Source organism: Hydra vulgaris, chromosome 12, assembly GCF_038396675.1.
Source record: "Hydra vulgaris chromosome 12, alternate assembly HydraT2T_AEP".
Classification (NCBI taxonomy): Eukaryota; Metazoa; Cnidaria; class Hydrozoa; order Anthoathecata; family Hydridae; genus Hydra; species Hydra vulgaris.
In genome coordinates this window covers 12,955,142-12,970,000 of record NC_088931.1, presented here as the reverse complement: position 1 = coordinate 12,970,000, position 14,859 = coordinate 12,955,142, and the positions used below count along the sequence as shown (strand labels likewise).

The 14,859-nt window shown below is 25.8% G+C and overlaps 2 protein-coding genes across 2 annotated transcripts; both read right to left on the bottom strand.

The window, feature by feature from the left end:
- Positions 1-4,746: 4,746 nt before the first annotated feature.
- LOC100201764 (arginase) lies at positions 4,747-7,475 on the bottom strand. The gene is made up of 2 exons (XM_065812226.1): positions 7,324-7,475; positions 4,747-6,022 (listed from the first exon to the last, which is right to left on the bottom strand). The coding sequence occupies exon 2, from the start codon at positions 6,005-6,007 to the stop codon at positions 5,012-5,014; it is 996 nt and encodes a 331-aa protein (XP_065668298.1). The 5' UTR covers positions 6,008-6,022; positions 7,324-7,475; the 3' UTR covers positions 4,747-5,011.
- LOC136087965 (uncharacterized) lies at positions 6,012-14,752 on the bottom strand. The gene is made up of 3 exons (XM_065811597.1): positions 14,590-14,752; positions 8,318-8,617; positions 6,012-6,022 (listed from the first exon to the last, which is right to left on the bottom strand). The coding sequence occupies exons 1-3, from the start codon at positions 14,750-14,752 to the stop codon at positions 6,012-6,014; spliced, it is 474 nt and encodes a 157-aa protein (XP_065667669.1).
- Between the last annotated feature and the right edge of the window lie 107 nt (positions 14,753-14,859).

Sequence of the window (14,859 nt, the reverse complement as noted above, 5' to 3'; positions counted from 1 at the left end):
TATATATATATATATATATATATATGTAGTAAATCACTTAACAAAAGTTTTTCATTTAACACCGTATTTCATCAATAAAGACTCATCAGAAATGATGCATTTCTGATGAGTCTTTAGCGATGAAACACTGTTAAATGAAAAATTTTTGTAAAGCGATTTTCTTCAAATTTAATTCATCATTGCTCTGTTCTTTTGAGAACATTGAGCACTCTATTTTGTAGAATACATTTTAAAATTTGTATATATATATATATATATATATATATATATATAATATATGTATGTATAAATATATATATATATATATATATGTATATAAATACACATACCATTTTACATTTGATTAGTTTAAATGCAGTTTTTTATTTACTACAGTTGTTACTGAAGTTGCACACTCAAAATGGGTTACAATATGGGATTTCGATTCTACATGCATGGATACGAACATTTGAATGCTTAATCCACATTGCTTATAAATTGCCAATCAAGAAATGTTCTTCAAGATTACTAGCTGACAAGCAAAAAATTTAAGTGCAAAAGAAAAAAATTCAACTTGCTTTTCAAGAGAAAATGGGACTGATTGTCGATTGGCCTAAGGCAGGCGGCTCAGGAACATCTAATGATGGCAACACCTCCAGAAGAGCCTTTCAGAATGAACAATTGTTTTCTGAAATAACAGGACTTAATTTTGAACGTATAAAAATGCTCCATTGTTCTGGCTTGTATTTCATGTGGCTTTGAGCTTGATGCAGATTTATTCAGCGTATAGTGTACACACACAGCTAGGTTTTACATGGAGTGCTATCCATGGTACTGTATATCGCAGAGCGTTCACAAAATGTTAATTCATGCTCCCATTGTTGTTGATTACATGACCTTACCAATTAGGCTCTTAAGATCTAAAAGATTTTAAAAAGTATTGTGAGCATTTTACACACAAGTGTGACCGTACCAAATATAATGAAGATTTATTTAAGCGATTATTTTGCTCTAGTGATCCAGTCATTTCTTCACTAAGAACATTAGTTAGTACTAAGAAGAAGGTTTTGCCAGAAGGTGCTCTGCAATTGTTAACAAACAGTGTTTAGATGTTCCTATAGATTTTTATATGCCAAATTTTGGTTTCTTGCTTTGATTATTATTAAAATTCAAATTTATGCATTGCAAATTAAAATTGTCAGTATTCGATAACTAAGATAAATTAAAAAGTTTGCACATACATTTATTTGGAACACCAGAGCATTAAAAAATCCTATTTTTTTAATAATTTGCAATAAATAAGTCAAGAATTTGTATAAAATTGATTGTCACTATAAAAAGCTTGTTGCTATGCATAATAAGGTATCCATAGCAATCAAACTTAATATCATAATATAAAATGCATACCTCGTATTAGTGCTGTTACCAAATTTAGTATATATGACACAAGTAGGTTAACGCTACGCCAAAACAGGTATCCATAGCAATTAAATAAAAAACAACTCCTTCATAAGAAGCGCAGACCTTGCACTGGTGCTCGCGGCAAACTTGTTATGTATAGCACACATAACAAGTCTGCAACCACAAAAAGTAGGTTGTTGCTATGCAAAAATTAGGTATCCGTAGCAACCAAATAAAAAATACCATCTTAATCAGAGGCGCAGACCCTAAACTGGTGCTCATCGCATATTTAGTGTATATAGCACACATAACAATTCTTCAACTACAAAAAGTAGGTTTTTGCTATGCAAAAATTAGGTATCTATAGCAACTAAATAAAAAATAACACCTTTATAAGAAGCTCAAACCTTATATTGGTACTGATGCCAAAAATAGCGAATGTAGCACTACTATTAAATTAGTTATTAATTTTGTCTCAAAATTGACCATTCTGGCTCACTGTGCATCGGCAGCTTATTAGGACCCTTATCCCGTTAATTTTTAAGAAAATAAAAGCTTAAATGTAAAATCTTTTTTACTATATAAAAAAAGCGTAATGTGTGACAAACGCGCAGACTTAACTAATTATCTAAACACAATAAGAACTTTAGTATCTCTATCGCGACATATGCGTAACAAATTTCTTCCGGTGCACAATAGGCCAGAATTGTCTAAAAATGGCAAAACTATATATGAGTTAAATAAAGACGTATAATACATATTTATCGTGGTTTTTGAAGCTAAGAATTTCAATTTTGGGCTCCACTTTAAGTTTGGGGTAATCATGACTACACAAGTGGTCATTTTAAGGGTTGTCAAGGGTGGTCATGGAATGTCTCGATGGTTTTTAATTAGATTGAACATGTTGTATGTCTAAATATAGATAACCTTGATTGACCTTCGCAGGTTGACTTTTGTCTGACTTCTCTTTATTCTGGACATCTTAGAATTGTAGCTGCAAAGCATTTTAGTTATAAGATCATAGTTTGTTTGGGGCCTGGAGAATTTCATTGTGTAGCACTCCTTGTTATTTTAGTGAAAAACATTAATGTTAGGGTGTATGAAATGACTATTTTTTACAAGTAATTTACAGTTATTTTTTTTCATTTTTTGGGCGTTATTTAAATGAACAAAACATATTTGATCTAATAAAAGTACAGTTTTCTAAATGAAAATGGCATTTTAGAAAAGTTATTTAGACGACATTAAAACTAAAAATGCTAGATGATGTAGTTTTCTCGCTTTCAACACAACTAGAAGTTAAAAATCCTTTTTTCTCATAAACAAGCTAATTTCTCTTTACTGGAAGAAAAGAGAAATTAGCTTGTTTAGCAGAAACTGGAAACAGGCAATTTAGAGGAATTGCTCCAAGAAGACCCACGGCAATCAACTCGAGAATTAGCAGAACAACTTGGAGTTGATTATTCCACTGTTTTAAGACAATTACAAGGCATGGGAAAGGTTCAAAAGGTCAAAAAATGGGTCCCATATGACTTGACTGAAAACAACAAAATGCAACGTTTGAGCACCTGTATTTCTCATTTGGCTAAGTACAAAAAAAGGGCTTTTTATGGAAAATTGTAACGGGTGATGAAAAGTGGGTTTGTTATGACAATCCTTCCAACAAAAAACAGTAGTTGAGTCCTAGTCAATCAGCATCTGCCTCACCTAAACCCGATATTCATCAAAAAAAAGGTAATGCTTAGCGTATGGTGGGATATGAAAGGTATAATATACTATGAACTGCTGAAACTGAAGCAAACTATTAATGCTGTACAATGCTCACAACAATTGAGACGTTTGAATGAAAAAATCTTAGAAAAAAGGTCCAAACTGGGTCATGGAAACCGTAAAGTTATATTGCTGCACGACAGTGCTCAGCCCCATGTTGCTATGAGAACCAAGGAAACTATTTTAGAACTAGGCTGGGAAGTCTCGCCGCATCCTGTGTATTCACCAGGCATGGCACCATCAGATTACCATTTGTTCCGTTCAATGCAACATTTTTCACGGGATAAATCATTAAAAGAAAATCAAGATTTACAAAATCAGCTAGATGCCTATTTCGAAGCAAAGCCCCAGTCTTTCTACAAAGATGGAATTCGTCAGTTGGTCACAAAATGGCAAAAGGTCATAGATAGCCAAGGAAATTATTTTGATGACGAATGACTTCTTAATTTTAACTATATTTAATAAATAGTACTGAAAAAAAAAAGAATTTTCTTTTGCACCAACCTAATAAATAAACTATCAAATGAAAATCACATAGCCGTCATAGAATGACGTCATAGAACATCATTACATTTATAAAAAGAAGTAACTTCAATTTAGAAGTTGGTTTAAGGGGTTTTTACTCACCTCAAGCCCAGTGTTTTGATATTTTTAGATATTTTAAGTTTTTTTTAAAATTCTCTTTCTTTTCTAATAGTATGCAATACTTTTATATATGTTACATATATATTATTTATAGAACTTTAAAAATGTTTTATTTTGTATTATAGAAAATTGGAAAAGACTAAAAAAAATAATTAACTGTTCATGCTAAAGTATTTTAACCCCTGTAATAAACTTCAAAAGTGCAGCGAGCTAACCGCTTTGGCCATGAAGGCATACTAAAACATACTTTAGTTTTTAATTCTATTTAATGAGCAAAAGACTGCATAACTTTATAAAACGGCAAATAAATTTTATATATCAAAAATAAGGAAATATTGCCGGAATGCAGTTTTCAAGTAAAACTGTAAAAATTGATACATTTTAAACATTACATAATTAGAAGTTAAAATCTATATATCTATCTATCTATTTATATATATATTTATATATATATATATATATATATATATATATATATATATATATATATATATATATATATATATATATATATATATACATATATATACATATATATATATATGTATATATATATATACATATATATTTATATATATATATATATATATATATATATATACATATATATACATATATATATATATATATACATATATATATATATATATATATATATATATATATATATATATAGAGAGAGAGAGAGAGAGAGAGAGAGAGAGAGAGAGAGAGAGAGAGAGAGAGAGAGAGAGAGAGAGAGAGAGAGAGAGAGAGACAGAGAGACAGAGAAATAGATAGATAGATAGATAGACAGGATAGATAGATTGACAGATTTACAAATAGATTAAGTTTAGTTAAATAAGTACAACTTTTAAAGCATTTTTCCTTTCTTTTTGACAAAAATAAAATATAAAACTAGATAAGAAATGATATTAAATTACAATAAAGATACCAAAAATTGAAGCAACATATTTAAATTAAAATATATTTAAATTAAAAATTATTTTAATTACAAAATGTTTCCATTACAAAATATTTAAAAAAGAAAATACTTAAAATCCAAAATAATTAAATTACAAAAAATTGAAAATACAATTTACACTTAGATATTAAAAGTTGTTAGCCTTAAGTATATTTGTAGTTACGTCAAAATTGAAAAATTTATTTATTTGTTGTTGTAAATCAACTGTTTTTCATTGTATATATTATGTTCATTTATATGATGTTACACTATTTACAGCAAGGTATGTCCAAGCGCTGAAGCACAAAGTTCAATAGCCAAGCAAACAGTTTCTGTGCCTTTAATTAGCTTATTATCTCCATGAAAGTATTCTTTTTCTTTGTCAAGTAAAGGATTTACCTCAACAACATCCATACTGACAAATTGCCCAGTGTTTACAACCTCTCTTAATATATAGTGAGCTTCTCTGTACAATAAGCCACCTCTAGCTTTTGTTCCTGTTCCGTAAGCTACTGTAGGATCAATACCGTCTACATCATAGCTAATATGAATTGGGTGATCAACTCCGTCTTTTCTGAAATACTCAAATGTTTTCTCCATTACCCCGGAGATTCCGTATTTGACTACATCATGCATTGAGAAGCATTTAATTCCATGTTTTTTAAGTAAAACTTTTTCTCCTTCATCAACGTCTCTTAAACCAATTATAACAATATCCTCGTTTTTCAAACAACTTTTAAACCAATCAAAACCAGGAACACTTCCGTCAGGAATCCAACCAAGTAAATGAGCAACAGGCATTCCATGGTAATTTCCACTTGGAGAAGTTTCGGGAATGTTACAATCAGAGTGTGCATCTACCCATATTACCTTTAAATCTTTATAAACTTTTTTCAGCCCTGAAATGGATCCAGATGCACATCCGTGATCACCTCCGAGAGTAATGCAAAACTGTCCTAATTCAGCGATCTCTGAAGTTGTGTTGTGTAGCTTTTCGTTCGCTGGACCAATAATATCGACATTCTTAAGTTCTTTGTACTTGTATATCTTTGCTGAGCATTTTTGTGTTTGAATGTCTTCGGCTTTGATATCTCCTTTGTCTAAATAGTCCCAATTTAAACTCTTTATGACTTCAAAAAGTCCACCACTCCTAATTTTTTCAGGGGCAAGTTCAACACCTAATAGATTTTGTCCTTCCTTTACGGAGACGCCTACAATCCCTACTGTGTTTGATTTTAGAAACTTGTACTTCTGTATTGCTTCATTCATTTTTTTATGTTTTATCTGAAAATATAAATAGCATCAAAATAAACTAAAAATGTTATTTATTATAAATCATAAATACTTTAAAAAAAACTAAAATGTCGTAAAATTTAAGTTATTATGTAGTTAATATTAATTCAAACAATGTTCAATAAGCATTTCGAATATTTAACATAAAATGCTTCAGTACTTAGTGGGTACGGAACGTAATAATACGTCTTTTTAAGGTCCCGTGCCCACTGGGACATACTTAAACCTTAATGAATATATTTTTTTAAAGCTTAAATGTCAAATGTCAATGTCAGCCAAGTATTTTTTTATAACTATAGAATTAGGGGATACTGATCTTTAAAAGTCTGAATAAAATTTTAAAACAAATGATTTTCAGAATTTCACGTAAAATCCTTCCCAGTGGACACGGGACCTCAAAAAACGTTTTTTGAACGTTCAAAAGATATCATTGAACATCTTTAATAGAGTTCTTGTTTTAAACAACAACTTTGTTAAGTGTAAACAATTGCATAGGTTTGTTGTCGTTAACAATTGTTTATTTTTCTTTAATTATGTTGTTTAAATAGACACTATAAGCTATGGAATAAAAACAATAAATTAAAAAAAAGTTACCAATACTTACTCATCTATTTCAAATATGATTCGTGTATTCACGAATGCAACAGTTTTCAAAGTTCGAAAATTCTTCTTTACTATATGTTTATTTACAACTTTATTAAATGCTTAAATAATGAAAAATTCTTTACAAGCTAATAACACATCGAAATCCCCTAACATTTTAATGAATCAATACTTATAAATGAATTTATAAGAAAAATCGTTCATCAGAGAATTTTTTATAATTGTTAAATTTGTTCACCTTCTCTGGTGTTTTCTTCATAGTTCATGTTTGCAAATAGTTTTTATCATAATTTAGATTTGTTTTTTAGTTTATAAAAACTTGGTGTTTATTTTTTTTTTTTTTTTTTTGTATTTATTTAAACTAACATTATGTTTGTAACATAATTTTTTTCATCAAATTGTCTGCTTTCTTAACACCTAATCTTTTAGCTCTATTAACAACAACAATAACAAAGTTACTACATTTTAACAGTCTGTTTTCTAAGTTTTCTTAACATAATAAAAATGAAGCAAAAAAAACTTTTTGAAATAATAATAATAAAAAAAAAATTAATTAAAAACTTTTTAAAAATGAAAAAATAATAATTTTCAAATAAAAAATATAAATTATATTTGTTAAACATCTTTGCTTTCTTTTCTTTCTTTAATTTCATTCTTGATTTTAATTTTTTCTATTGAAGTTACTGTACCTGGACTGTATCCAGCTTGTCGCTTGTCTTACTTAGGATTAAGCTCTTCACAGTAGCTTTTATAGGATGTATTTTTAGGTTGTACAATTTCGATATTTATCTTTCTCTGATTTTAGAAACTATTACGTATTTTTGGCGTTTTCATATACATTCTTCAATGTTGCTGTATAATTGCTAAGGTGTTTGACGTTGGTTTTTAAATTAATTTAGTTTTATTTATTGTTGTTATTTTTTCATTTCCTTTGTATATTTATTTTTGCTACTATCAAGAATGATAAGTATTTTATTTTTTTATTTTTCTTTCATTTTTGAATAAATTTTACTTTCATTTTCGAATATATCTACAAATGTATATATATATATATATATATATATATATATATATATATATATATATATATATTATATATATATATATATATATATATATATATATATATATATATATATAAACGCGATATACTAGTGTTAACTTCTCCAAAACACCATGTTACACAATTGTACCTTTCAGGAAAAACTGACCTTCATTTCACCCATCTTATTTTCTCTCTTTTATACATATTTTTTTCATGTTTTGTTCGATGGATAATATTATATATTATCAATATTTTGTTGTTGACAGAGATATTTTCAGTGGCTATTTTTGCCAATTTATTTGACATTTTGGCTTTATTCAATTTGTTGTTATATAATTTTTTAGTGATTGTTTATTAAACTTATTTTTTTTAGACATTTAACTTTGCACAATTTAATTTATTTATTTGCTTAGAACATTATGTTTAAATTGAGCTTTGTTAAACCATTAAAAAGCTTGTTGGCATATTTTGTTTCCCCGGTTGACGCGGTATTTAGCATTGTCATATATAATTATAATTACAATTATAAATTTCTGAATAAAGATCTTACATTCAAGGATATTTACAAATAATAAAATAACTAATATTAAGTAAACAAAATGCTAATAATATATAATTAGGATAATAATAGCACAAACATATAGCAATGTATAAACATATAGCAATGTATAAACATATAGCAATGTATAAACATATAGCAATGTATAAACATATAGCAATGTATAAACATATAGCAATGTATAAACATATAGCAATGTATAAACATATAGCAATGTATAAACATATAGCAATGTATAAACATATAGCAATGTATAAACATATAGCAATGTATAAACATATAGCAATGTATAAACATATAGCAATGTATAAACATATAGCAATGTATAAACATATAGCAATGTATAAACATATAGCAATGCAACAAAATATAACAATAGCTAGAATATTAACAAAAATAATAATAAAAACAAATATAATAATAAAAAGTATAAATATACATAATATAAATAATAGTATAAAGTATAAAATATAATAATAAAAAGTAACAATGGTAATAAAGGTAATAAATAAAGATATAGATTAATATGAGAGCAGTAATAATAACAACAAATCAAGTTATCGAAGGTTTTGGGAATAATAATTTTTTTAAAAATAATTAAAAAGACAGTTTTTAATTTTTTAATATTAAAATTTAGTAATTTGGTGAATTAATTTTTATGGCGAAGGAAAATTGTTATATAATTACAAAATTATATTTAACAACAAATATAGATTTGTTGATTTCTTTTTTTTTTTTGTATCGGTTTCATTGACTGTTTTTATCGTTGTTGCTATATTTTTATTTGACGTTTTTTTGTTGAATTGGTTTTATTTATTGTTGTTATTTTTTCATTTCCTTTAAGTATGTTTGTTTTCGCTACTCTAAAGAATGTTAAGAATTTTATTTTTGTTGCTTTATTTTTTTTTGAATATTGTGTGTGTGTGTCTGTGTGCGTATATATATATATATATATATATATATATATATATATATATATATATATATATATATATATATATATATATATATATATATATTTATATATATATATATATATATGTATATATAAATATATAAATATATATATAAATATATATATGAATATATATATGAATATATATATATATATATATATATATATATATATATATATATATATATATATATATAAAATAAAAAAACCGTAGTTATATTGCAACCGAGAAGTTACATTAGCTTCATTAACTTTCAAAAAATTAGCTGTAAAGAAGAATATTCTTTAGAGTTATGATTTTAGTTTGGTCATTCGTTTTTATAATTTTTGTATATATATATATATATTTTTATATACTATATATATATAAATTTATATATATATATAAATATACATATATATATACATATATATACATATATATATATATATATATGTATATATATATATATATATATATATATATATATATATATATATATATGTATGTATATATATATATATATATATATATATATACATATATATATATATATATATATATACATATATATATACTATATATATATATATATATATATATATATATATATATATATATATATATATATATATATATATATATATATATATATATATATATATACAGGGGCGGATCCAGGATTTTTATTGACTGTAGCAAAAATGGCAAAAATATTTTTTTGCCTAAAAAAAAAAATATATATATATATTTTTTATATATTATTTACATATAAATTTATTATATATATATATATATATATATATATATATATATATATATATATATATATATATATATATATATATATAATCAACATTAGACAATATTGTTTCGTCCTTTAGGACTCTTCAGTAATGTATTAAATTTTATGAGACCAAATCTTAGCTATAAAACTAGAAAACTGATTTAAATCAATTTAAAAGATTTGCCGTGTCATGCCAAAGTGCTATATAAGTGCCGTAATAAGTGCTATATAAGTGCTTTATAAGTGCTATATAAGTGCTATACAAGTATATATATATATATATATATATATATATATATATATATATATATATATATATATATATATATATATATATATATATATATATATATATATATATATATACAGGGGCGGATCCAGCATTTTTATTGACTGTAGCAAAAATGCCAAAAGTATTTTTTTGTCTAAATAAAAAAAAAGGTCCTCGCTTTTCATATTTGCCGACAGTTATAAAAGTACAAGTTTGCCGTCTGTACTATATGATCTACATATAGTGATTGGCTGGTCTAAATGAGCTAAATTTGCAGACATAATTAACTAAAATTCATTGATAGGGTGTGGGAGGAGGTTATCACACACCGTTGGCGCCAGTGTATTGATGTATTTACATTTAGTTCTTGGTATTCATATTGCTAGTCAATGCATTTATGCCAAATAATACACAAAACATTATCATATAAATTTATCTATATATTTAAATCAACAAAATATTTGTGCTTGTAAAATGTTTTGGTCTGCAAAAAATTCGGAGGTTGATATTTTAAAATAAAAACAAGCAAATAATGAAAAAAAAACAGGTTTCAAATCAAATAAAAAATAGCACTTAAGGAATTAAACTTTTTCAATAAAAAAATATTGCTTTAAATGAATAAGGAATGCTTTTAAAATTTAAAAACAACAAACTTCATGCATATTGCAATTAACAACGATAAAATTAACAAATCTCAGCAAATAATAAAAAAAGCGTCAATGAATAAATATCAACCTAACGAGACAAACTTAATATGGTCGTTCTTTGTTTAAAACAGTATAGTTCTTTGTTAATATAGAAAAGTGTATTGTGATGATAGCACTCAATTTCAATTAAGTAATGCATTAAAGTATTGAATATGGAAGTCAAACAAACTTTATCTTCAATCAAATTAAAGAAAAGCCATTGAACAGTATTGTCAAAAGGACTTTTTTAATTCGCCTATTTTAAATGATTTTGGATATTGACCAAAGTTTAAAAAAATAAAATACTGGTCAAAATTTCATATTCGCTAAGCAAATCATAATTTTAAAATACATTTTAATGTAAACAAGAGAATTCTTTGGTTTCGAAGAACACCTAAAAAATATATTTAAAGATACTTTTCTTAAATTTCTCATTTGTGTTTAAAGTAGTTTAATAACAAATTTTCCTAACATAATATACTTGTAACAAAAATGTTTCTCTTAATAGCATTTTAATCAGCTTGACTAGTTCTTTATGTGTATAATTTGTGAAATGCTTTGTGAAATGCTTGTTTTTTCATGCATAATGCTGTATCGCAAAAATCCAAAACAACTTTTCTTTGCTTATCATTTAGATCTCTGAGGAGGCTTTTTGATCATTATTGAACCTAAAATATATGCCCACACTTTTTAGATTAAAAGTTTTCCATTATGTGACAACAAGTTTAATAAAGTTACCAGTCTTGTTAAAGTTTGAGATAGTAGAAGTTTCAGGGTGATTAAGAAGAACATTGTAAGTATTATCAGAAAAAAACGTTTTGCATTCTGAGTCCATTATTTTGTATTTTTTTGATAACGTGGACAAAAGTCAAACAACAAAAGAGTTCCATCTGTAGTTAACCAGGGTTTTTCATAAAATGTTAGAGTTAAATCTTCATCACATATAACTTTGCTTTTGCCTTTGCTTTGCTATTCGACTCTCTTACTGATTTAAAGTTAAATGAATTTGATCACATAAAAATTAGGAATTTATTTGTTAACAGGTTTTCACGACATTTTCAAAAGAAATTTAGACCATCAAACATTTGTATTACAAGTTATCATAACATCTTAAACACTTTTCGAAAGAGAATTTATACCATTGGTTTTCCAAAAACTGCAACTTCCTGATACAATTAGATTTTTGTAACATACACCTTGTCAGAGAGCATAATAGTTCCTAGTAGGAATTTCCAAATTAAAAAAAAAACTAGTAGAAAGTTCATTGCAATTTTAGAATAAACTAAAAATCTATCTAAGAGGTCATATAATATAGTGTTTTAAAACTCACATTAGGCAAACATTCTATCCAACGTGTTTTCTTCTCTTTGTCTCTGGGAAATCTATAAAAACGTTTTTAAAATGTTTTTAAATTGTTTGACTTCTTCAATGATAAATAACTCGTAGAACAGCAATAAACACATTTCACCATTTTTCATAAACATAAACAAATTTTACCATTTTAATAATAGACTAAAAACATTTTCATTTAATGATTGCTATCCAATTCATTTAAATAAGTTTTATAAACGGAGAGTTGGTATTTAATAGAGTTTCTGTATTTGCTACGCTTTCTTCTTTTTTTTTGCTACAGGTTCTTGCTTGATGACTTTTAGTCACTACGTAAGACCTCCTTGTTAATAAAAAGCTTGCAGTTAAATAGCCTAAATATATAATAAATTATTGGGGGTATGTATAGTATCGAGTTGTTTCAAAATATGAAAAATTGACTATTGCTTCAGTTGCTACAGTCGATTTGCCATTTTTTTAAACTCCCAGTTCAATTTAACTTGATACGCTGCAAAATATTTGACATTCTTTCAAAATTTTATGGACATGTGAGACAAAACCCGTTAAAAACATGGATTTTTCAGTGAAGCATTTTATTTTTCCGAATTAAATAGTTCCGTAACATAGTCAACTTGGCTCAGCTACAATTTTGAATAAATTTTTGAAGCGCCGCATTTTCACTGCTTGTAACCTTCATATATTATTTAAATTATTATTCTCTTTTGCATGAAAAAACAAATGTATGTAAAAAAAAAAAAAAGAAAAACTGAGCTGACTGTAGCAATTGCTACACTTGCTACAGCCTGGATCCACTCCTGATAATATATATATATATACATATATATATATATATATATATATATATATATATATATATATATATATATATTTATATTATATATATATATATATATATATATATATATATATATATATATATATATATATATATATATATATATATATATATATATATATATATATATATACACATATATATATTATAAAAGTTTGATTATTTTCATGATTGCATTTAGAAATTTAGTTTAGTAAATTTTCTTGATCCATTTTTGGGAGCTAAATTTTAATCCATGATTCGGTAATAACTTTAAGTCTTTCTAGCAAACATTGCATATTCTTTTTAGAAATATTGTTATAGGCATGTGCAGTTTTTAGACTAAACCAGTTTAATTCAAATTTATTATTTTTTCCTTTTTAATTGCCAAATATATTTTAACAGCATAGTCTCCATGTTATTTTTTTTTTGTTTAAAATATTATCTGTCTTTGATGTAACGCTTTTTTCATTCGCTTTTGGTTAGGTTAATTCTTTATCAGGGTTATTTTGTAAAAAAACAATGCATTGTAAATAATATTTTTTTGATAAGCATATTTCATAACTTATTTTAATGGTATTTCTGTTAAAAGTTTTGAGCAATTTATTATTGGAAGGGAAATGTGCAATTATTATATATTATATGAGATGGAAAACCTTCTGTACAGCGAAAATGTTGCAACATTTTGTTTTAGGGAGAGTTCAACCAAATTATATTTCTGTTTCGTTTTTAGTCAGTTAAGATTATCTGTATATCAGTTAGTTAAGGTTTTCTGTATATTATTTAATTTATAATTATTTCTGCCAACTATTAAATTAGTTTATCTGTTTGCTAAAGTATTAAAATGGTGAGTCAAAGTGAGATCTCACAGATTTACATATCTAACTTATTTGATTGATCTAACAGATTTCGCTTGTCTAATTTATTTGAATTATCTCACTGATTTCACTTGTCTAACTTCATTTATTGATTTGACTGATCTCATTTTCAAATTCTTTCTTTTTATCAAATAAACGCTATAAAAGTTATAAAGCATAAAAATGTAAAAGCTTTAAAATATGAAAAGCAAAAATTGTTCATATTCAGTTGACAAACTCTACAGTCCACCGGTTTTTTGGCATTTTTGATTCTAAAACGATTATTCAGTGTACTGAATGGTATTCTGTGAAAGCATGATCTTCTAAGAATTAAAATGTTACATACGTTTGAAAACCTAGCTTACGTGTATGCAACAGAGTTGTTAAAGAAAAAAGGTTATTCGATAGTCTGTACAAATCATCTTTGAACTTTTAGTGATGTTATACTATGTCTGACAAAAAAATGCAAGTGTAGTAATCATTTAATGACAAATTTTTCAAACATACAGTTTGATTACTTTAATGATCCCCAGATGACGATACTTAAAAAGTTTAAAACTGAAAAATATTAAGATTACTTTTGAGATATCCTTTGTAAGATCTTTTACTTTTTTGGCCCAAAACCGTGTAAAATTTCTCAAAAAGTTTCACTTTTGGGTTGTTGTTGTAATAACAAAACACCACCACCATCAACAACAGCAACAACAACAACAACAACAACAACATCAACAACAACAACAATAAAAACAACGATAGCAACGACATCAACAACAATAACATTATTATCAACAACAACAACCAAGAGCGGATCCATTGGGAAGGGCGATGATGGGGGCAATAAATACCCCTCTTAGGTATTTTTGAAATAAATTTTTTCAAACTTATATATTTAACAAAGGATGTTAGAAAATAGAAATAAAT